The 23,127-nt window shown below is 44.2% G+C and overlaps 1 protein-coding gene across 8 annotated transcripts; it reads left to right on the forward strand.

The window, feature by feature from the left end:
- Positions 1–3,350: 3,350 nt before the first annotated feature.
- On the forward strand, positions 3,351–21,726 carry LOC139407381 (transcription initiation factor IIA subunit 1-like). 8 transcript variants are annotated; one of them, XM_071151110.1, is made up of 12 exons: positions 3,351–3,670; positions 8,086–8,187; positions 8,420–8,570; positions 11,275–11,313; positions 11,747–11,811; positions 12,881–12,956; positions 13,121–13,162; positions 13,424–13,575; positions 14,625–14,759; positions 15,009–15,329; positions 17,160–17,249; positions 17,843–21,726. In XM_071151110.1, the coding sequence occupies exons 1-12, from the start codon at positions 3,641–3,643 to the stop codon at positions 17,948–17,950; spliced, it is 1,311 nt and encodes a 436-aa protein (XP_071007211.1). In that variant the 5' UTR covers positions 3,351–3,640; the 3' UTR covers positions 17,951–21,726. The 8 variants fall into 8 exon arrangements, with proteins under 8 accessions (XP_071007211.1, XP_071007214.1, XP_071007212.1 ...); XM_071151113.1 differs by having other exon boundaries at positions 13,424–13,557; XM_071151111.1 differs by lacking the exon at positions 11,275–11,313 and adding an exon at positions 11,360–11,398.
- Positions 21,727–23,127: the final 1,401 nt, after the last annotated feature.

Raw genomic sequence — 23,127 nt, forward strand, 5'->3', positions numbered from 1 at the left:
AACTGTCTCTCATGAGGTCCACCACAGAAACCATCAAACACTATGATGAAACTGGCTCTCATGAGGTCCACCACAGAAACCATTAAACACTATGATGAAACTGGCTCTCATGAGGACCGCCACAAAAACCATCAAACACTACGATGAAACTGGCTCTCATGAGGACCACCACAGAAACCATCAAACACTATGATGAAACTGGCTCTCATGAGGTCCACCACAGAAACCATCAAACACTATGATTAAACATGCTCTCATGAGGTCCACCACAGAAACCATCAAACACTATGATGAAACTGGCTCTCATGAGGACCACCACAGAAACCATCAAACACTATGATGAAACTGGCTCTCATGAGGACCGCCACAGAAACCATCAAACACTATGATGAAACTGGCTCTCATGAGGACCACCACAGAAACCATCAAACACTATGATGAAACTGGCTCTCATGAGGTCCGCCACAGAAACCATCAAACAATATGATGAAACTGGCTCTCATGAGGACCACCACAGAAACCATCAAACACTATGATGAAACTGGCTCTCATGAGGACCGCTACAGAAACCATAAACACTATGATTAAACAGGCTCTCATGAGGACCGCCACAGAAACCATCAAACACTATGATGAAACTGGCTCTCATGAGGACCACCACAGAAACCATCAAACACTATGATGAAACTGGCTCTCATGAGGTCCGCCACAGAAACCATCAAACACTATGATGAAACTGGCTCTCATGAGGACCACCACAGAAACCATCAAACACTAAGATGAAACTGGCTCTCATGAGGTCAGCCACAGAAAAGGAAGACCCAGAGTTACCTCTGCTGCAGAGGATAAGTTCATTAGAGTCACCAGCCTCAGAAATTGCAGCCCAAATAAATGCTTCACAGAGTTCAAGTAACAGACGCATCTCAACATCAACTGTTCAGGTCTTCACGGTCGAATTGCTGCAAAGAAACCACTACTAATCGACACCAATAGGAAAAAGAGACTTGCTTGGGCCAAGAAACACGAGCAATGGACATTAGACAGTTGGAAATCTGTTCTTTGGTTCCAACCACCGTGTTTTTGTGAGACGCAGAGTAGGTAAACGGATGATATCTGTGTGTGTGGTTCCCACCATAAAGCATGGAGGAGGTGGTGTGATGGTGTGGGGGTGCTTTGCTGATGACACCGTCTTTGTTTTATTTAGAATTCAAGGCACACTTAACCAGCATGGCTACCACAGCATTATGCAGCGATTAGCCATCCCATCTGGTTTGCGCTTAGTGGTTATATAATTTGTTTTTCAACAGGACAATGACCCAACACACCTCCAGGCTGTGTAAGGGCTATTTGACAAAGAAGGAGAGTGACAGACTGCTGCATCAGATGATCTGGCCTCCACAGTCATCTGACCTCAACCCAATTGAGATGGTTTGGGATGAGTTGGACTGCAGAGTGAAAGAAAAGCAGCCAACAAGTGTTCATCATATGTGAGAAATCCTTAAAGACTGTTGGAAAAAAATTCCAGGTGAAGCTGGTTGAGAGAATGCCAAGAGTGTGCAAAGGGTGACTACTTTGAAGAGTCGAAAAAACTACATGATTTCGTATGTGTTATTTCATAGTGTTGATGTCTTCACTATTATTTTACAATGTAGAAAATGGGAAAAATAAAGAACAAGCGTTGAATAATTATGTGTGTACAAACTGTTGTCTGGTACTGTATGTCCCTCTTTGCCACACATGACCACACAACTGGGCAGTATTCCAGGTGTGACAAAACTAGGGCTGTAGGACCTGTCTCATTGACTGAGATGTCAAGAAAGCCTTATCAAGGCCAGACCTCTTCCATTTTAGCAATAATTGAGTCAAAATGTTTTGACCATGACAGCTTGCTTGCTATCTAGTGCCCAGCTGTTTAGTCACCTCAACTTGCTCAATTGGCCAAATTATTCAATAATAAATATATAATTTAGCTTTGAGCGAGTGATTTGTCCCAAAAACGATGCTTTTAGTTTTTGGGACAAAAAAAACTAGTAGGGTATGCCTTTCACCTTGCATTAATTGAATGTTGGTATTCATACGGTTTGGAAACTGATCCTCTGTGTGTTTGTCCTGGTGTGTGATCACCCTCTAGTGGTGGCAATAAGTTACTACATCCAAGTGTCTCCTGAATCTGTCACTGGCAAAAAACACTTGGGGGAGAAATGGATGACATCTGAGAGGAAGAGGCGAATAATATATTAGTATTATCTATTATAATGTATCACCTTTGATTGCAAACAGTATTGAATGACAAAGTGCTTTGCAAAGTTTGGGCGGTACCTACCATGTGACAAATAGAACACTAAGAATAAAGGAATTCCCAGTTACAAAGGGAGAGGGTACACAAAAGTTTTTAATGAGTAAATCAAATCAAATGTTTTATTTAACCATTATTTAACTAGGCAAGTTAAGAACAATTTATAATTTACTTTCAACCTTCGTCTCTCCCGAGCCTGTACGGGAGTTGTAGCGATTGAGACAAGATAGTAGCTACTAAACAATTGGATACCACGAAATTGGGGAGAAAAAGGGGTAAATAAAAAATATATAAAAAAATACAAATATATATATATAAAATAAATATTTAAAAAAAATAAAGAATAATGAATTTTAAAAAATACAACAAAACACACATCATGACAAGAGAGACACCACAACACTACATAAAGAGAGACCTAAAACGACTACATAGCATGGCAGCAACACATGGAAACACAGCATGGTATCATGTGACCAATGGTATTTGTTACATGCACCGAATACGGTGAAAATAATTTACAAGCTCATTCCCAACGATGCTGAGTTAAATAACAAAATGTTTAAACACATGAGAAATAAAACACACACGAATTAAGTTATATACCGTGTGAACTTCTACCATATCATTGTGCAGGGATACGTGGTGACTGAGGTAGATACAGAATGTACAAGTAGGCAGGGGTAATGGGTCTATACCGTGGGTGCACTGTATGTGTACATGTGTGGTAATGTCCGCTGGGCTCAGACGTCAGTTCAACGTCAAAGCAATTCAGAAATTGTAAAACAAAGCAATTTGATTTTGTGAGCATTCTCAATCATGCAATTTCCAGTACACAATGTAATAATATATTTCCCAGTACTGTCAAAGCTGAAGTTGAACCACGTTCATTTGCCAAACGTTGTCGAACGTTGCAGATAGAAATTCCATGAATAGAGCCTACACCTGATTCCTTGTTCTTTTTGTCAGAAATGCATTTGAATGATTCTACATAATACATTTCTATCTGAAAGTTCCAACGCGTTGTGTCCTGCTGAACTCCTCCCTGTTTTCTCCTGGACGATATTCCCGCGGAATCTCGCGGTAATGACCGGGTTGACCCTGCCCTATGTCTCGCGCACTCGCAGCTCCATGCTCGGTATATAAAGGAGGACAACGGCGGGTGAAGGACGGCTGGGAAGGCAGAGTCCGTGTTTGTAAATAAGACCGTTAAAATCTGTGTTTTATTTACAAAAGTTATGCCGGCTATTTTTAAGTGTCGTGCCCAGTTGTTTTAGATCGTTTTTTAATTTATTTTTTTGCTGTTATTCCTCGCTTGATTTGTGTGGTTTTACACTACGCGTAATGGCGAGCTCGGCTAACTCGAATCAAGTGGTAAGGATCATTGTCAGAGGGTAGTCAGTAAGAACTGATGATGGCAAACTGCTAGCTGCCAGGAAAAGGATGGCATTTTGAGTGGAAGCATATTAAAAGGGACTTTAGGGAGTGTTGTTGGCAAACAGTGGATGTTCTCCTTAATAAAAATGATAGCCATAAGTACAACAATCGGCCATTTTAACCCCTTTTCGAAACCATTTGAATCCTCTGCATTTTTCCTGAATACAGCTGGTGAATGGCGTTGCTAATCTGGGCTAATCTAAACCAGAAGACAAGTCTTTGGTTAAATTAACGACATAGCTAGCTAAATAGTAGAATGTGATTTGAGCCTTTTTTATTTGCAATGTAGACTGATTTGCAATCTTGGCTGCCAGCTAACTAGCATGCATCAGCCTACATTACCTGGTGCGTTTCGAGGAATGTGTTTCCTAGTTTAGAAATGGGTCTAGTGTTAATACCTAACGAGTAAGATTTGCGTTGGGGTATTGTTCCTCCAATTCAATGAGAGCTAGTAGTTTGCCTCGACGTAAGGTTACAGTTGGAAGCACCTTCTCATCCAATGCGGATGTTAAATTCCAATTTTATCACAATTCAACTGTCAGCCAGAAAGTATTGCTTGATCATTTCAAATCATGTTCAATGCCTCAGCCCACGAACAAGGCTGCTAACGTCAGCAAGCCGTCCCAAGCCAAATGTCCTCTTTCCTATTAAACATTTTTCTTTCGCTGGCCCCCATCTCTAAAATTACATTAACTCACTAAAATAACACAATCTAGATACCAGCAATTCAATTTACATCCATCATTTGAATAGCCATTCCGAGCACCAGGCAATGGTCGCTGACCCCCGCTCGGTAAAAACCGCGTCCATGTCTCCTCTCTACGGTTGTGACCCTCCTCCTTTCCGCAGCTCGGTTTTATACCGCCATATTGTCTCTCTAATATAGACTGGCCGGGATGGGAAGGCGCTTCTCAACGCCACGTCACCGGCTCTACATATAAACATCAGAGCTTTTTATAGTAGGGAGGGAGACTGAGGTCCACCACAACGGACACCGACGAATAAGGACACTGACCTCTGTCCATGCGACCATTTTAGTTTGGGGCAATAATGGTCGATTGAAATGTTAGTGTATTTTGTGCATGGCCGATTGAGTTTAACTAGCTACAACTGATCAGTGTCTTTCGGTTGTTTACGTTTTGAGTATACCATAAATGCCGATTGATTGCGAAACGATTGATGTATGGTGTGAAAGCTCCCGTATGCACGTTTCCGGGCTGGTCTTTCGATGATCTGTTAGCTAGGTGCTGCCAATGCCATGGCTATCATGAAACATCAGCGTTAAATAGATCTGTGTCCCAGGGATGGGTAACTGGCGGGCGGCCCAATAAAACATCCACATGAATCAGTCAGGGTCTCAATTTACTGTTGAGTTAGAATTAACAAGATGCAATTTTGAAATGTTGGTTGTGCATCAGCAGTCACTCAATCATCCCAAATTAGATCGGACAATTAGTCTAGCGTCCAGGTATCTAAACGTGTAGTAAGCATGGTCGAATTACCAACTGGGGTGGGGCCCATTGATCATCAGTTGTCATATTAAAAACTGCAAACATTTGCCTCCATCCCATGGAAAAATGTGTATAATTGCAGGAAATTAAGCTGTACAACTGCACATTTTATCTCTGCCCCATGGCATGAAATTAGTTATAAAATAGCTAAATCTCTCTGCCCCATTGTAAAACGTATTGAATTGCAGCAGACTTGCTTTAGAACGGCAGCATTTTCTCTACTCCCCTTGGCTAAATGTGCAGAATTGCAGGAAGATAACTTTAAAACGTTTTTTTTTTGCTGTCACGGGGGGCTGAAATGTTTTACTTGCATAATTTAATCGTTTCTAACTGATTTAACATAGTTAAGAATGGCACATTTATTCTGTTGCAGTTTTGGGCTTTCTGAATTAAGTTCGTTTTGAATATGTTATGGTAGGCAGTTTGAATACGTGCGACTGAAGTTCAAAGGTAGTCAAGCTCAAAATGTACATTTAAAAAAATAAAACATATTGGATAATTTGTTAGCCATCATTCTTTACCGTGGTACATTTCAGTTGTCACCATGTGAAATAAATATACTTAAGCAATAATGCAGTTAATGTTAAATAATGCAGCACCCAGCTAACATTAGGCAATAATATGCTGTTGATATACCACGGCTAAGGGCTGTTTTTACGCACGAGTGCTTGGATGCAGCCATTAGCGGTGGTATATTGGCAATATACTACAAACCCCTGAGGTGCCTTACTGCTGCTATAAACTGGTCACCAAGGTGAGTAGAACAGTGAAAAGTACATCACATGATGAACAGTTCTTGTGCTGACATTCCTTCCAGAGGCAATTTTGGAACTTGGTATTGAGTGTTGCAACCGAGGACATACCATTTTTACGCGCTTCAGCACTCAGCGGTCCCATTCTGTGAGCTTGTGTGGCCTACCAGTTTGTGGCTGAGTCGTTGTTGCTCCTAGATGTTTCCACTTCACAAAAACAGCACTTCCAGTTGACCATAGCACCTCTAGCAGGGCAGACATTTGACAAACTGACTTGTTAGAAAGGTTGCATCCTATGACGGTGCCACATTGAAAGTCACTGAGCTCTTCAGTAAGGCCATTCTACTGCCATTGTTTGTCTATGGAGATTGCATGGTTGTGTGCTCGATTGTATGCACCTGTCAGCAACGGGTGTGGATGAAATAGCCAAATCCACTAATTTGAAGGGATGTCCACATACTTTTGTAAACAGTGCATTCAGAAAGTATTCAGACCCCTTCCCTTTTTCCACATTTTGTTACATTACAGCCTTATTCTAAAATGGATTACATTGTTTTTCCCCCTCATCAATCTACACAATACCCCTGTAATGACAAAGCAAAAATAGGTAAAAATAAATAAATCACATTTACATAAGTATTCAGACCCTTTACTCAGTACTTTGTTGAAGAACCTTTGGCAGTGATTACAGCCTCAAGCCTTCTTGGGTATGACACTACAAGCTTGGCACACCTGTATTTGGGGAGTTTCTCCCATTCTTCTCTGCAGATCCTCTCCAGCTCTGTCAGGTTGGATGGGGAGTGTCGCTGCATAGCTATTTTCAGGTCTCTCCAGAGATGTCTGATTGGGTTCAAGTCCGGGCTCTGGCTGGGCCACTCAAGAACATTCAGAGTCTTGTCCTTAAGCCACTCCTGCGTTGTCTTGGCTGTGTGCTTAAGGTCTTGACTTGTTGGAAGATGAACCTTCACCCCAGTCTGAGGTCCTGAGCGCTCTGGAGCAGGTTTTCATCAAGGATCTCTCTGTACTTTGCTCTGTTCATCTTTCCCTTGATGCTGACTAGTTTCCCAGTCCCTGCCTCTGAAAGACATCCCCACAGCATGATGCTGCCACCACCATGCTTCACCGTAGGGATGTTGCCAGGTTTCCTCCAGATGTGACGCTTGGCATTCAGGCCAAAGAGTTCAATCTTGGTTTCATCAGACCAGAGAATCTGGTTTCTTATGGTCTGAGAGTCTTTAGGTGCCTTTTGGCAAACTCCGAGCGGGCTGTCATGTGCCTTTTACTGAGGAGTGGCTTCCGTCTGGTCAATCTACCATCAGGGCCTGGTTGGTGGAGTGCTGCAGAGATGGTTGACCTTCTGGAAGGTTCTCCCATCTCCACAGAGGAACTCTGGAGCTCTGTCAGTGACCATCGGGTCCTTGGTCACCTTTAACCAAGGCTTTTCTCCCCCGATTGCTCAGTTTGGATGGGCAGCCAGCTCTAGGAAGGTGATTCCAAACTTCTTCCATTTAAGAGTGATGGCGGCCGCTGTGTTGTTGGGGACTGTCAATGCTGCAGAAATGTTTTGCTACCCTTCCCCAGATCTGTGCCTCGACACAATCCTGTCTCTGAGCTCTACGGACAATTCCTTCGACCTCATGGCTTGGTTTTTGCTCTGACATGCACTGTCAACTGTGGGACCTTTTATATAGACAGGTGTGTGCCTTTTCAAATCATGTCCAATCAATTGAATTTACCACAGGTGGACTCCAATCAAGTTGTAGAAACATCTACAACTTGATTGGATGCACCTGAGCTCAATTGCAAAGGGTGTGAATACTTATATAAATAAGATATTTCTGCACAAACATCTAAACTTATTTTCACTTAGGGTATTGTGTGTGGATAGATTTTTTATATTTTTTATTTAATCGGTTTTAAAATAAGGCTGTAACGTAAACATGTGGATAAAGTCAGAGGGTCTGAATACTTTCCAAATGCACTGTATATAGTGGATATTTTTTGTCATACCCGTGCATTCAGGGCTCAAACCACCCCGTTTATAATATACATTAGAGCCCTTCTAACAGTACTCTGTATGTTTTCTCAGCCTAAACTGTACAGGTCTGTGATTGAAGATGTTATCAACGAGGTCCGGGAGCTCTTCCTGGATGAGGGGGTGGACGAGCAGGTCCTCATGGAACTCAAAACGGTACAGAACACAGAACTCTTCCTTCTAGTGACATTCCATTCTAGAATGTCGTTCTCTCTTGTCTGCGCTAGTGTTAGTTTCCCTTTTGTAGCTCCCATTTGATGTGGTTTCCACTGATAACCTCTCTGTCCCTGTAGTTTTGTAAAAAGTAGAATAGACAATACAAATGTCAAAATGGTGGTCAACAGTCTACCCTCCATTTTAAAGTTCCCTCTCCTCCCCTGTCCTTTAGCTGTGGGAGAACAAGCTAATGCAGAGTAAGGCAGTGGAGGGCTTCAACACAGAGGAGCAGGCTGCCCTCCAGGCAGCAGCCCAGCAGCAGGCCCAGCAGGCCACCCAGCAAGCCCAGACACAGCAGGTCCTCCTGCCCCCGCAGCAGCAAGGTGAGTCCCAGGCATCGGCCCTGACACACCACCTCTGTTGTTCCCGGGAGACTACATTTGATGTGTTCGACAGGCAGTCCAATTATTTTATTTTTCACTCATTTGTATTTTGATCAATCACATCAGATCTTTTTCAGAGCTGATCTGATTGTTCAAAAGACCAGTGGGAAAATATTAGTGGGAAAAAGATCAGAATTGGGCTGCCTGTCTAAACGCAGCCATAATGGGCTGGTTTCCCAGACATAGATTAAGCCTAGTCCTAGCCCAAAAAATATATAATGTCTAATGGAGATTCTCAATTGATTATGCTTGTAATACTAGGATTTGGCTTAATCTGTGTCCAGAGGGGTATTTTACCAAGCAGGTTTGAGGAGTTAGCGAGGTAACTTTGGTCAACTCTGAGTTCAACTCGGGTTAACCGTTCAAACAAAAGTGGCTCACCTTTTAAGCCAGGTAAATTTCTATGGCAACGAATCCTTCAGAACTAACCTGCTCCGGGGCAGGCTAACTCACGGCTAACTCCACTTACCCTGAATGAAATGACTGAGCCACCGGTTGAGGACCGATGAAATCAGATTCCCTCCCTCTTGCAAAGATTGCGTCATCATCCCCTTCATTTGAGGAAGACGACTTTTAAATATTTTATTAATCAGATGTTTTTTTTGTGTTTTAAAATAGTCACGTTAAAATATTCATGAGAAATGCCTTTTTGAGCTTCACACACAGCTTCACACAGTATGACTTAATACAATTATTGATAATCATTGATAAGCCCACCAAAGATGGCATTAACGATAGTTAATAACATAAAGATGTGTACTTCTAAGAGTCTATATCACCCCATCGCCTGCTGGAATTTACAATATCATTTTTCTTTCATTTCAATGGACTCACCCATAGATTGATGTTTCAGCATTGTTTCAATGACGAGTATCAAATCAAATCCAAATCAAATCAAATGTATTTATATAGCCCTTCGTACATCAGCTGATATCTCAAAGTGCTGTACAGAAACCCAGCCTAAAACCCCAAACAGCAAGCAATGCAGGTGTAGAAGCACGGTGGCTAGGAAAAACTCCCTAGAAAGGCCAAAACCTAGGAAGAAACCTAGAGAGGAACCAGGCTATGTGGGGTGGCCAGTCCTCTTCTGGCTGTGCCGGGTGGAGATTATAACAGAACATGGTCAAGATGTTCAAATGTTCATAAATGACCAGCATGGTCGAATAATAATAAGGCAGAACAGTTGAAACTGGAGCAGCAGCACAGTCAGGTGGACTGGGGACAGCAAGGAGTCATCATGTCAGGTATTCCTGGGGCATGGTCCTAGGGCTCAGGTCAGTTGAAACTGGAGCAGCAGCACGGCCAGGTGGACTGGGGACAGCAAGGAGTCATCATGTCAGGTATTCCTGGGGCATGGTCGTTCTACTAGCCATGTGCGACTTGCATGCACAGTTACAGCACAGTTACAAGCCTGCTAGAGTTGAGCGTCAGGCGGACGAGCGAAGTCCACCGTTATAGTACGGATGAAGCCTTTAACACCTCTAATTATCCTATTTCATCCCTACTGGGTCTACCTCCTGTGTATGAGAATCTTTGGGCCATGAAAAGCGCTATACAAAAACCCACAGTTCCCTGAAACACCTACCTACACCCCTTTAAAGCCACCTACCTACACCCCTTTAAAGCCACCTACCTTAGCCCATTTAAAGCCACCTACCTTAGCCCATTTAAAGCCACCTACCTTAGCCCATTTAAAGCCACCTACCTACCTTAGCCCATTTAAAGCCACCTACCTTAGCCCATTTAAAGCCACCTACCTTAGCCCATTTAAAGCCACCTACCGTAGCCCATTTAAAGCCACCTCTTAGCCCATTTAAAGCCACCTACCTTAGCCCATTTAAAGCCACCTACCTTAGCCCATTTAAAGCCACCTACCTTAGCCCATTTAAAGCCACCTACCTTAGCCCATTTAAAGCCACCTACCTTAGCCCATTTAAAGCCACCTACCTACCTTAGCCCATTTAAAGCCACCTACCTTAGCCCATTTAAAGCCACCTACCTTAGCCCATTTAAAGCCACCTACCTTAGCCCATTTAAAGCCACCTACCGTAGCCCATTTAAAGCCACCTACCTTAGCCCATTTAAAGCCACCTACCTCAGCCCATTTAAAGCCACCTACCTACCTTAGCCCATTTAAAGCCACCTACCTACCTTAGCCCATTTAAAGCCACCTACCTTAGCCCATTTAAAGCCACCTACCGTAGCCCATTTAAAGCCACCTACCTTAGCCCATTTAAAGCCACCTACCTCAGCCCATTTAAAGCCACCTACCTTAGCCCATTTAAAGCCGCCTACCTTAGCCCATTTAAAGCCGCCTACCTTAGCCCATTTAAAGCCACCTACCTACCTTAGCCCATTTAAAGCCACCTACCTACCTTAGCCCATTTAAAGCCACCTACCTACCTTAGCCCATGCCTGCTGGCTAACTCTGTCCACACTCTAATTTATAGGACCTTCTATAATACTTCCCATACTCACAATGTATTATATAACATGTTATGTCCATTAACCCAGGTACAACAGGTCCTTTAAGGTTGCCCAATGCAAAATCCATTTCAATAACTACTTAAAATGGCTATCGTATCTGCAAACTATATGATTGAACAATGAAGGCATTGAAAAGAGAATCCTTTCTCATTCACAGTGACGAGCTGGCAATCGACCCGGCCTACTGTCACCAGCGGTAATATTATAACATGATTATCACACACACACACACACACACACAGTGACGAGCTGGCAATCGACCCGGCCTACTGTCACCAGCGGTAATATTATAACATGATTATCACACACACACACACACACACACACACACACACACACACACACACACACACACACACACACACACACACACACACACACACAGTGACGAGCTGGCAATCGACCCGGCCTACTGTCACCAGCGGTAATATTATAACATGATTATTACACACACACACACACACACACACACATACACACACACCGCACGCACGCACGCACGCACACACACACACACACACACACACACACACACACACACAGTATTTATAAGGAACTGTATCATAAATGTATAATTACTGACAAAATGTAATAAATACTGAATACATTTGTATACTTTCTCTCCACAGCACCCCAGCAGCAAGTCATTGTGCAGGATCCTAAAATTCTGCAGCATATGAGTGCAACAGGGATGGTGAGTGGAGTAGTGGGTTTGTCTGTAGCTGGACCACAGGTATAGGACCAGAGTTTCCCACCATAGGACCCTTGAAGAATGAATTCAAATCAATTATAAAGACATTACTAGTGGCAGTTTTTCATTGATGTCACATTTCAATGGCATCTGTAAAGTTATCCACGATGAAACCACTGCAGACAGATTCCCACCGGCTGACCTAATGCATGTGTCAATGATGAGAGCCTTACCATTATGAATGGCTTCCATTTGAACTCACTCCCATGGATTATAGAATAGCTGAGACACACAGACCCCTCTACACACACACACACACTGACCCCTGTCCACACACACACTCACATACAGTGTAAACATGAGAGCTGGCCCTGAGCATGATTGACCAGGCCAGCTGGAGGACAGATGGAAGAGAGAGAGGAGGAGAGGCCACGCAGGAAATAGTTTACTGAGAGCTAAGGATTTCAGACTAGATTACAGAGCAGATAAACCTTGAAGAGCTTTGCACTCGTCTGTTCCCTCACCCCCTCCTCTCTGTCTCTCTCTCTTTCTCTCTCTTTGTCTCTCTCTGTGTCTCTCTCTCTTTCTCTCTCTGTCTCTATTTCTCTGTGTGTGTGTCTTTCTCTCTCTGTCTCTCTCTCTCTCTCTCACACTGTGTTTTTTTCAGACTAAATAGGAAGTTGTCTCTAGTTTATTCCCAGTTTCCTCTCCAACCTCTCCCCCACCCACCATCTGGTGTTGTCTTCTCAACTGACACCTGTCTTCTGCGCACAGAATATAGGATTATTATAGCAAATTGCTAGGTTACATTTGACAAGCTTCTCCAGGCATTTAAATCTGAGGAGACTCCATCTGAAACAACCTGTCTGTCTGTCTGTCTGTCTGTCTGTCTGTCTGTCTGTCTGTCTGTCTGTCTGTCTGTCTGTCTGTCTGTCTGTCTGAGTTCATGAGTGACTAGGGGTAGTCATCTCTCCTGTTATTTGTGTGTGTGTGAGTTCATGAGTGACCAGGGGTACTCATCTCTCCTGTTATTTGCCTGGTTTGTGATGTGTTTTCTCTGACTGACCTCTAGAGTGCAGCAACCACAGCAGCAACCTTGGCCTTACCAACAGGAATCAGTCCCTACCAACAACTCATCACTAGCCAAGGTATAGCGTTTAACATCCCACCAGCTCCAGTCTTGATAATATATTACAACAGTACATATTGATTGATTATAAAATGCAGAAAGATTACCTCACCAAATACCAATTTGTTTTGTTTTTTGTTCTGCCCTGAATTTCTTCTGTCCTTCCCGGGTGGTGCACATCAGGCGGCAATTTGCCCCAGACTATATATCTTAAAACAGTGGACGGTGTGTACAACTTATACTCCCCGCAACATTTAGGAATGACAAACAATTTTTCAGACTTGTTAATATACTTGTTTCTCAACATTCAAAATGTTCTTGATCTGGTCATGGTTTCGCTACTCTGGGTCTTCGGTTTAGTCTCACGAGGTTGGGTCTGGGTCTTGGGGGCTCTGGTCTCCATCTCTCTCCTCTGATCTCGGGTCAGATCCTGAACATACTCTTCATAGCTCTAAAACGGCACCTCTACCCTGTCCCTGACCCCAGGTCAGATCATCCAGGTGCTGCGTGCGGCTAACGGGACCCAGTACATTATCCAGCCTCAGCAGCAGATGGTCCTTCAGCAGCAGGTCCTTCCTCAGATGCAGCCTGGCGGTGGGCAGGCCCCCGTTATACAGCAGGTACGCCCCATCACACAGGTAGGTCCTATCACTGTCCTCCCAGTGTGTGTGTGTGTGTAAAAGTTTGAGCTGCCTGGTACAGGTGGAGGCCTCCTGGTGCAGGTGGAGGCTCCCTGGAGTTAGACCCCTGGTGCAGGTATAGGTCTCCTGATGCAGGTGGAGGCCTCCTGATACAGGTATAGGCTTCCTGGAGCTAGGCCTCCTGGTGCAGGTATAGGCCTCCTGGTGCAGGTATAGGGCCCCTGGTGCAGGTATACACCCCCTGGTGCAGGTATAGACCCCCTGGTGCAGGTATAGGCCTCCTGAGGTAGAGGCCTCCTGGTGCAGGTGGAGGCTCCCTGGAGTTAGACCCCCTGGTGCAGGTATAGGTCTCCTGATGCAGCTGGAGGCCTCCTGATACAGGTATAGGCTCCCTGGACCTAGACCTCCTGGTGCAGGTATAGACCCCCTGGTGCAGGTATAGACCCCCTTGTGCAGGTATAGTCCCCCTGTTGGAGGTATAGGCCTCCTGATGCATGTAAAGACCCCCTGTTGCAGGTATAGGCCTCCTGAGGTAGAGGCCTCCTGGTGCAGGTGGAGGCTCCCTGGAGTTAGACCCCCTTGTGCAGGTATAGGTCTCCTGATGCAGATGCAGCTAGAGGCCTCCTGATACAGGTATAGGCTCCCTGGAGCTAGACCCCCTGGTGCAGGTATAGGCCTCCTGGTCTAGGTATAGGTCTCCTGGTCTAGGTATAGGCCTCCTGGTGCAGGTATAGGCCTCCTGGTGCAGGTATAGGCCTCCTGATGCAGGTATAGACCCCCTGGAGCAGGTATAGGCTCCCTGGAGTTAGACCCCTGGTGCAGGTACTCACAGTTAAACAACAACATGCAGTTAATAGTATTTTCTGAGGCCACTTGCTCACTAACCACGTCCAGAACCCTTGGTCCTGTGTCAGAGCTGTGGTAGATCTGATTTGGGGTTCATTCAGTTTTCAATTTAACAAGTGCCTTTGAAAACTGAATGGTGGATTCAAATGGTCATTACTGTGTGGGGTGTAATGCCATGTTGCTGTACTCCTCCCCCTCAGGTACTGGCTCCTCTCCAGGGAGGACTCCCCCAGGTGCTGGCTCCTCTACAGGGAGGCCTCCCCCAGCAGACAGGAGTCATCATCCAGCCTCAACAGGTCATCCTCACTGGGAACAAGGTCCAGCAGAATGCACAGGTCAGACCTTACTCACTAGTCACTACACACAGCGTATTATACAGTGTTTATTTTGATAAAATATGCTTTAGTATAGCTATATTCAATATATTTTTACATTCAGCTCTTGACAAGCTATAGATATGCAGATTCAAAAAGGGAATGTTTGATGTTATTGTACAGACGATCATGATTACTCTGCTGAGCACCCCATCCCACATTCAACCATCTCTCACTAACCCACCCTTCTCAACCTATCCCTTTCTTCAGGTAATGCAGATGACAGGCCAGCCCGGTCAGGTGCAGCAGATCCAGCAGCAGGTCCAACAAGTTCAACAGGTCCAGGGCGGAGCTGCACCAGGAGGCCCACAGCAACAGCAGCAGATCCAGCAGCAGGTCCAACAAGTTCAACAGGTCCAGGGCGGAGCTGCACCAGGAGTCCCACAACAACAGCAGCAGCAGCCTCCTATGATGCTGCAGGTGGACGGAGCGGGGGACACGTCCTCAGAGGAAGAAGATGAGGAGGAAGAGTATGACGAGGAGGAAGATGAAGAAAAGGAAAAAGATGGCGAGGACGGCCAGGTGGAGGAGGTGGGTAGGACTCTCAATGAGACGAGAGAAAGACGCCAACGTTTCTGAAACCTTTTACCGTAGAATGTTTGTATGAATCTTTTAACCTCATCTGTAAACCGAGGACAGTTTAATTTGATCTTGATCTCATGACATCACCAGCCAAGTCTATATTATCCCGACAAATAGTTGTGCTAGCGTAGTTTAGCTTTACATAACAATTATTACATGCATCTATTAATAAGGTTGGCTACACTTCCAAGATTACAAGCTAGTTACACTACATGGCCAAAAGTATGTGGACACCCCTTCAAATTAGTGGATTCGGCTATTCCAGCTACACCCATTGGTGACCGGTGTATAAAATTGAACACACAGCCATGCAATCTCCAAGCACCAACATTGACAGTAGAATGGCCTTACTGAAGAGCTCAGTGACTTTTAACGTGGCACCGTCATAGCATGCAACCTTTCCAACAAGTTTGTCAAATTTCTGCCCTGCTAGAGCTGCCCTGGTCTGTAAGTGCTGTTATTGTGAAGAGGAAACGTCTAGGAGTAACAACGGCTCAGCCGTGAAGTGGTAGGCCACACAAGCTCATAGAACGGGACGGCCGAGTTCTGAAGCGTGTAGCGTGTAAAAATCGTCTGTTCTCGGTTGCAACATTCACTACCGAGTTCCAAATGGCCTCTGGAAGCAACGTCAGCACAATAACTGTTGTCGGGAACTTCCTGAAATGGGTTTCCTTAGCCGAGCAGCCGTAGACAAGCCTAACAACAACATGCACAATGCCAAGCGTGGGCTGGAGTGGTGTAAAGCTCACCGCCATTGGACTCTGGAGCTGTGGAAACACGTGCTCTGGAGTGATGAATCACGTTTCACCATCTGGCTGTCCGACAGATGAATCTGGGCTTGGTGGATGCCAGGAGAACACAACCTGCCCCAGTGCATAGTGACAACTGTAGTTTAGTGGAGGAGGAATAGTGGTCTGGGGCTGTTTTTAATGGTTCGGGTCGCTGAGTTCCTTAACGCTACAGCGTACAATTACATTCTAGACGATCCTGTGCTTCCAACTTTGTGCCAGCAGTTTGGAGAAGGCCCTTTCCTGTTTCAGCATGGCAATGCCCCCCGTGCACAAAGCGAGATGCATACAGAAAGAACTTGACTGGCCTGCACAGAGCCCTGACCTCAACCCCATCAAACACCTTTGGGATGAATTGGAACTCTTGACTGTGAGTCAGGACTAATCGCCCAACATCAGTTCCCAACCTCACTAACGCCTTCGTGGCTGAATGGAAACAAGTCCCTGCAGCAATGTTCCAACATCTAGTGGAAAGCCTTCCCAGAAGAGTGGAGGCTGTTGTAGCAGCAATGTTCCAACATCTAGTGGAAAGCCTTCCCAGAAGAGTGGAGGCTGTTGTAGCAACAAAGGGGGGGACCAACTGCATATTAATGCCCATGATATTGGAAAGAGATGTTCAAGGAGCAGTCCACATACTAGTGTACATGGGATGTTTCTCGGGCGATCTGATGAGAATCTGAGGAAGCTATGTAACTTGTAACTTGTCACTCTTAACTTAAAAGTGCGTCTCGGCTGATGATGATAATAAATAAAAATATGAATAATAATTATTAATAGTAGTAGTAGTAGTAGTAGTAGTAGAGGGGCTAAATGAATATAGGGGAAACACTGGATTGAGAGTGCTTCTACACCTGCATTGCTTGCTGTTTGGGGTTTTAGGCTGGGTTTCTGTACAGCACTTTGAGATATCAGCTGATGTACGAAGGGCTATATAAATACATTTGATTTGATTTGATAGATACATTATTAACCATCCCTCACTCTCTCTCAGGAGCCTCTGAATAGTGAAGATGATGTGAGTGACGAGGAGGACCAAGAACTGTTTGATACAGAGAATGTGGTGGTGTGCCAGTACGACAAGGTAAGATATCTCCGGATTACCTTATTGTGTGTGTGACCCCAGACTTCCTGTAAAGGAGAAACCACAGTGAGGAAACCCCAGACTTCCTGTAAAGGAGAAACCACAGTGAGGAAACCCCAGACTTTGTGTGTGTGTGTGTTTAGTGAATGTGTGACTGGTATCCCCATCTGCTCCCCTCCTAACCTCCACACTGACACTGTCCCGTTGGTTCCTTTCCTTAGAGCCACAGAAGTACACACACACACTGTAGTGAGAGAGATAACCCAGTCTGCTGCCCTCGCCCACATTCCTAATGCCCATTGGCTCCCCCTCAGATACACAGAAGTACACACACACACTGTAGTGAGAGAGATAACCCAGTCTGCTGCCCTCGCCCACATTCGTAATGCCCATTGGCTCCCCCTCAGATACACAGAAGTACACACACACACTGTAGTGAGAGAGATAACCCAGTCTGCTGCCCTCGCCCACATTCCTAATGCCCATTGGCTCCCCCTCAGATACACAGAAGTACACACACACACTGTAGTGAGAGAGATAACCCAGTCTGCTGCCCTCTCCCACATTCCTAATGCCCATTGGCTCCCCCTCAGATACACAGAAGTAAGAACAAATGGAAGTTCCACCTGAAGGATGGGATCATGAACCTGAACGGCCGAGACTACGTCTTCTCCAAAGCCATCGGGGACGCAGAGTGGTAAAACACACAGCACAAAGAATGCGTCCCAAATAGCACTCTATTACCTATATAGTGCACTACATAGGGAATAGGGTGTCAATACATAGGGAATAGGGTGCCATTTGGAACACAGAAAAAGGAACACACAACAACAACAAAAACACCACGAAGGAACTCTGGAACTTTCTGTCAAGTTTGAGAAAGAGACTCATCAATAACTATGACCCAGGGAATCATATTTCAGCCAGAGGACCTGGGATGGGCTGGTTTGGGAAGGAAATAAACGTAACACACCACCCAAAACTGTGATACTGACTGATGCACTGGTATATCTGTATTAACACCGAATACCCTTCAAGCCTCCCAAGACAAGACACTGAGGATTCCATGCAGCACGGCCGAGGGATCGAAGGAGAAATCTTCTTAGTTTCTTTGTTTGACTGAATTCACCTCCATTTTGACCTGACTGTTTTCTCCCACTTCTAGTGGACCAGATATGACCACTGACTTGAGTTGACCCACCCTAAACACTTTATGCCAATAGGTTTGAATCCAGGTCAAAGGTCAGATAAAATATCCAGTGATTGGACAGGGAGTCTTTCGATCCCAGTTGTGTGCCTAGTGATTGGCTAGGAAACACGTCAATCAATCCCAGTTTTTTTCAGTGACTGGGCACCACACAGTGAAGTTGACACCAGTGTATTGAGTTGAGATGGCTGTTTGAAAAAGGTTGACGTTATTACCTTCATCTGCTTGTAGATCTGGGTCCATGTCACTGATATGATATTCCTGCCACATGTTCTGGAGGGTCCATACTAAAAGTGCCCTCCTGTTTATCTAGTTGATAGTGATGGCCACTGTGTTCAGCAGTCGAGATCCCCTCCAGTTTATCTAGTTGATAGTGATAGCCACTGTGTTCAGCAGTCGAGCTCCCCTCCTGTTTATCTAGTTGATAGTGATATCCACTGTGTTCAGCAGTCCAGCTCCCCTCCTGTCTATCTAGTTGATAGTGATATCCACTGTGTTCAGCAGTCCAGCTCCCCTCCTGTTTATCTAGTTGATAGTGATATCCACTGTGTTCAGCAGTCCAGCTCCCCTCCTGTTTATCTAGTTGATAGTGTTATCCACTGTGTTCAGCAGTCGAGCTCCCCTCCTGTTTATCTAGTTGATAGTGATAGCCACTGTGTTCAGCAGTCCAGCTCCCCTCCTGTTTATCTAGTTGATAGTGATATCCACTGTGTTCAGCAGTCCAGCTCCCCTCCTGTCTCTGTTTTAATATTGTTTTATCATGATGAAGAACGAACACTAAAGGCAAAAGGATGTTTTTATTTTCTCTTGAGAGTGCCGAGTCTATGTCTCTGATTTCAATCTGTCTGCTTCATGCCCTAATCCTGAATCATCCTATTGTTGACCTTCACCTTTGTAAAGAATCTACCAATGAATGGACAGATACAATTATTGTAAAAACATCTTCAAAACGCTTATCTGAGAGTTTTACTATTTTGTGGATCCGGTCTTCTGATTCAGTACCCGGTCAGTACAGCCAGTGGGAGATCTGCACTGTCAGTCTCAATGTATCGATCAGTACAGCCAGTGGGAGATCTGCACTGTCAGTGTCAATGTATCGATCAGTACAGCCAGTGGGAGATCTGCACTGTCAGTGTCAATGTATCGATCAGTACAGCCAGTGGGAGATCTGCACTGTCAGTGTCAATGTATCGATCAGTACAGCCAGTGGGAGATCTGCACTGTCAGTGTCAATGTATCGATCAGTACAGCCAGTGGGAGATCTGCACTGTCAGTGTCAATGTATCGATCAGTACAGCCAGTGGGAGATTTGCACTGTCAGTGTATCGTTCAGTCAGTCAGTGGAATTTGTCCACAGACACAACATGCCCAATCCTTCTGGCTTATTATTTGAGTGTTACTCGTTTGAGGTCTTGTTTGAGTTCACTGATTGATCTTGTCATCAGTTGAATGTTGTTGGAATGGTGACCCACATTCTCTTTCTGACGTGACAGTACAAATGGATCAGATTTTTATGATTCATTACGTTTCTGTTTTTGTTGTATTTATTCCTGAAAGCTCAGGCCATGTTCTATTTCTGAGAGTAAAAAGAAGACAGGAAGCCGCACCAAACTGTGCTCTTATGACCGTAACCATGTGTTGCTTTTCTCCCTATGTTTTTCTGTTTGCTGGACTAGGCTCCATCATGCGCTGTGCTCCACGTCATGACTGCTGTGTGTATGTATAGCTCTGTCTGTCTGTCTGTCGTGCACTTTTAATCATGATGATGATTTTATAAAAGTCCTCTTCACGCCAGGTTCAACTGGGGGGATACTTGGCGTGTGTTCTCTGCAGTTTTTACAAATAATTTAACAGTACCCTTTGCATATTTTTTTTCTCTGAAAAAAGTCAGTTTTCAGCTTTTCTTAGTGTCTTTCATTCTGTTTGGGTTTAGTGTATTTACACATGGCTATGCAGTCTGACACAATGGCCCAACTCCCGACTAAAATGAAGTCATTCTGTTGATGAACCCATAACGGAACATTTCAGAGTATGTTCTGGGTCTAGAACAGAGTGGCTTCTCGTTCTAGAACAGAGTGGCGTCTAGTTCTAGAACAGAGTATATTCTAGTTCTAGAACAGAGTAGATTCTAGTTCTAGAACAGAGTGGCTTCTCGTTCTAGAACAGTGGCGTCTAGTTCTAGAACAGAGTATATTCTGGGTCTAGAACTCAGTGGCTTCTAGTTCTAGAACAGAGTAGATTCTAGTTCTAGAACAGAGTAGATTCTAGTTCTAGAACAGAGTAGATTCTAGTTCTAGAACAGAGTAGATTCTAGTTCTAGAACAGAGTAGATTCTAGTTCTAGAACAGAGTAGGTTCTAGTTCTAGAACAGAGTATGTTCTGGGTCTAGAACTCAGTATCTTCTAGTTCTAGAACAGAGTAGATTCTAGTTCTAGAACAGAGTATGTCCTGGGTTTAGAACAGAGTATGTCCTGGGTCTAGAACAGAGTGGCGCCTAGTTCTAGAACAGAGTGGCGCCTAGTTCTAGAACAGAGTGGCGCCTAGTTCTAGAACAGGTTGGTGTCTAGTTCTGGAACTCTTGGATTAGACATGCAGTAGCATATGATATAAGCCAGAGCCACTTTTCTGCTCAAGTGGTTTTGGAATAAATGGCTCCTGCTCAAGTGGTTTTGGCCATGTATTCCAAAATTATTTTATTTAATTCCATGTGTTCCAATTCCCTGATGTTTTATTTTTTGTTTAACCTTTATTTAACTAGGCAAGTCAGTTAAGAACAAAGTCTTATTTTCAATGACGGCCTTGGAACAGTGGGTTAACTGCCTGTTCAGGGGCAGAACGACAGATTTGTACCTTGTCAGCTCGGGGACTTGAACTTGCAACCTTTCGGTTACTAGTCCGCTCGAACCACTAGGCTACCCTGCCGCCCCGTCATATCATACACGTGCCTTTTGGATTTTAATTTGGCTTGCAGCTATCCAAATATATAATGATAAAATAAGCATTTCAAAAGAGGATGTCTCTGGAAAGTCTTTTTTCATGTACCATGTGTTTCAACTGCTGTTCAAATAACTGTATGTGAGGGAAATGTATTGTTTGTTTTATAAATCATACTGTTGTTTTTTTATTTTAAATCAAAGATCTTTGTAAATGACCATAACTTGGAAGGCTGTGCTTTGAATACAACTAATTAGAGAAAGTAGTATTTTATTGAACAGACCCATTGAGTTTTTTGCCTTTGCTAAAAAATGTATTAAAGTAATATGAAAACTGGTTTGTGTATGGCATTCTTTACTGGGATAGTATAATCGGGACATTTCAGGGGTAGAAGTTTTAAGAATTCCTGATTTTCTTACTTCAGAAAATAAAATAATAATAATAATAATAAATAATAATAATGAAGGTGAAAGGTATTTCACACACTTCCTGTCGTTTTCAGATTTCAGATCTGAAATGTTTTACATCTGAAAATATGATCAGATACATTCCTTATACTACTGCGATGAAAATGACCCAGAATCACTTTAGTTTAATCCCCATTTTCCACATTTGGATGGGATAATCTGCATAATTGATGTCAGTCTGCCGGGTTACGTGGGTGTTGCCCTAATTCCAACCTGGCTGATATACAGGCCCTGTGTTTTAATATGGGTAACGATGAGATACAACATGTGGTAGTGTTGGGTTCTGAGAATAGGAAATATACTCATGTCACTGAGGGAGTGCTGAGGTTTAGAGGGTCTACACCAGAAGTGAATGGTTATAGGAGGAAGATATATAGTGTGTGTAGTTAAGCTTGGAATATTTGAAGTGCAGGGAAGCGATCACTTGTGGCAGGGATTGATAAAGGGAGAGATCCATGGATTAGTGATGAAGGGGGTCGAGGTCATGTTAAGGGAGAAAATAAACGTTTATGGCTGTATTACTTTGTTTCCTGCCTAGCAGTGAAGATACAGTGTTTGTACAGATGTGTAGGAGGAGACTCAGCCTTGGAGAAAGGGTTAAATACGAGTGTTTGTGTGGAAATGTTTTTGTCTAATGCGTTGACCCTCTGGGAAGAATAAACTTGGTTTAAGCTTTCATATTGTCCGTTGAGTTTTTACTCTGAAAATTAGAACCTAACGGTAGTAATGGGACTGGAATCCAGTTGATATAGAGAGCTAGTTCTACCTACTGTAGTTGACTGTTGGTCACTCTGGATAAGGGTGTCTGCTAAATGACTAAGATGTCATGTGGATTCTGCCACTGATTGGAAATGGAAAACGGAGAGTGGCGTCTAGTCCTAGTTAATCTCTCGGAGCGGAGGAGGAATAATGGACCCTAAATACTCCCAATGGAATAGGCAGGAAGCAGCCTGTTCTTCAGTGAGCACTGGAGCACAGTTAGAGCTGACGTACTGAAGGGTCTGCCCGACGTCAGGTGGGGTCTTTTGGGCTGTACAATTTTAACAGAAGGTGCAGTGAGATAGAGGTAGGTTAGAGGCATGTCAGTGACCAAAAGGTTGTTAGTTTCAAATCCCAGGTCTGACGAGCATAATCTACCGGGTGAACAGGGTTGATGTTTGAATGTATATAACGTATATGACCCAGGACGGCAGGCTTGATGGTGGACATTGCAGTCCATCCAATTATCATGAATGTCTGGCTGTTATTAAAAGGCTTGGGACGTGTGATG

The sequence above is a fragment of the Oncorhynchus clarkii genome, chromosome 4, assembly GCF_045791955.1.
Source record: "Oncorhynchus clarkii lewisi isolate Uvic-CL-2024 chromosome 4, UVic_Ocla_1.0, whole genome shotgun sequence".
In the NCBI taxonomy this organism is placed as follows: Eukaryota; Metazoa; Chordata; class Actinopteri; order Salmoniformes; family Salmonidae; genus Oncorhynchus; species Oncorhynchus clarkii.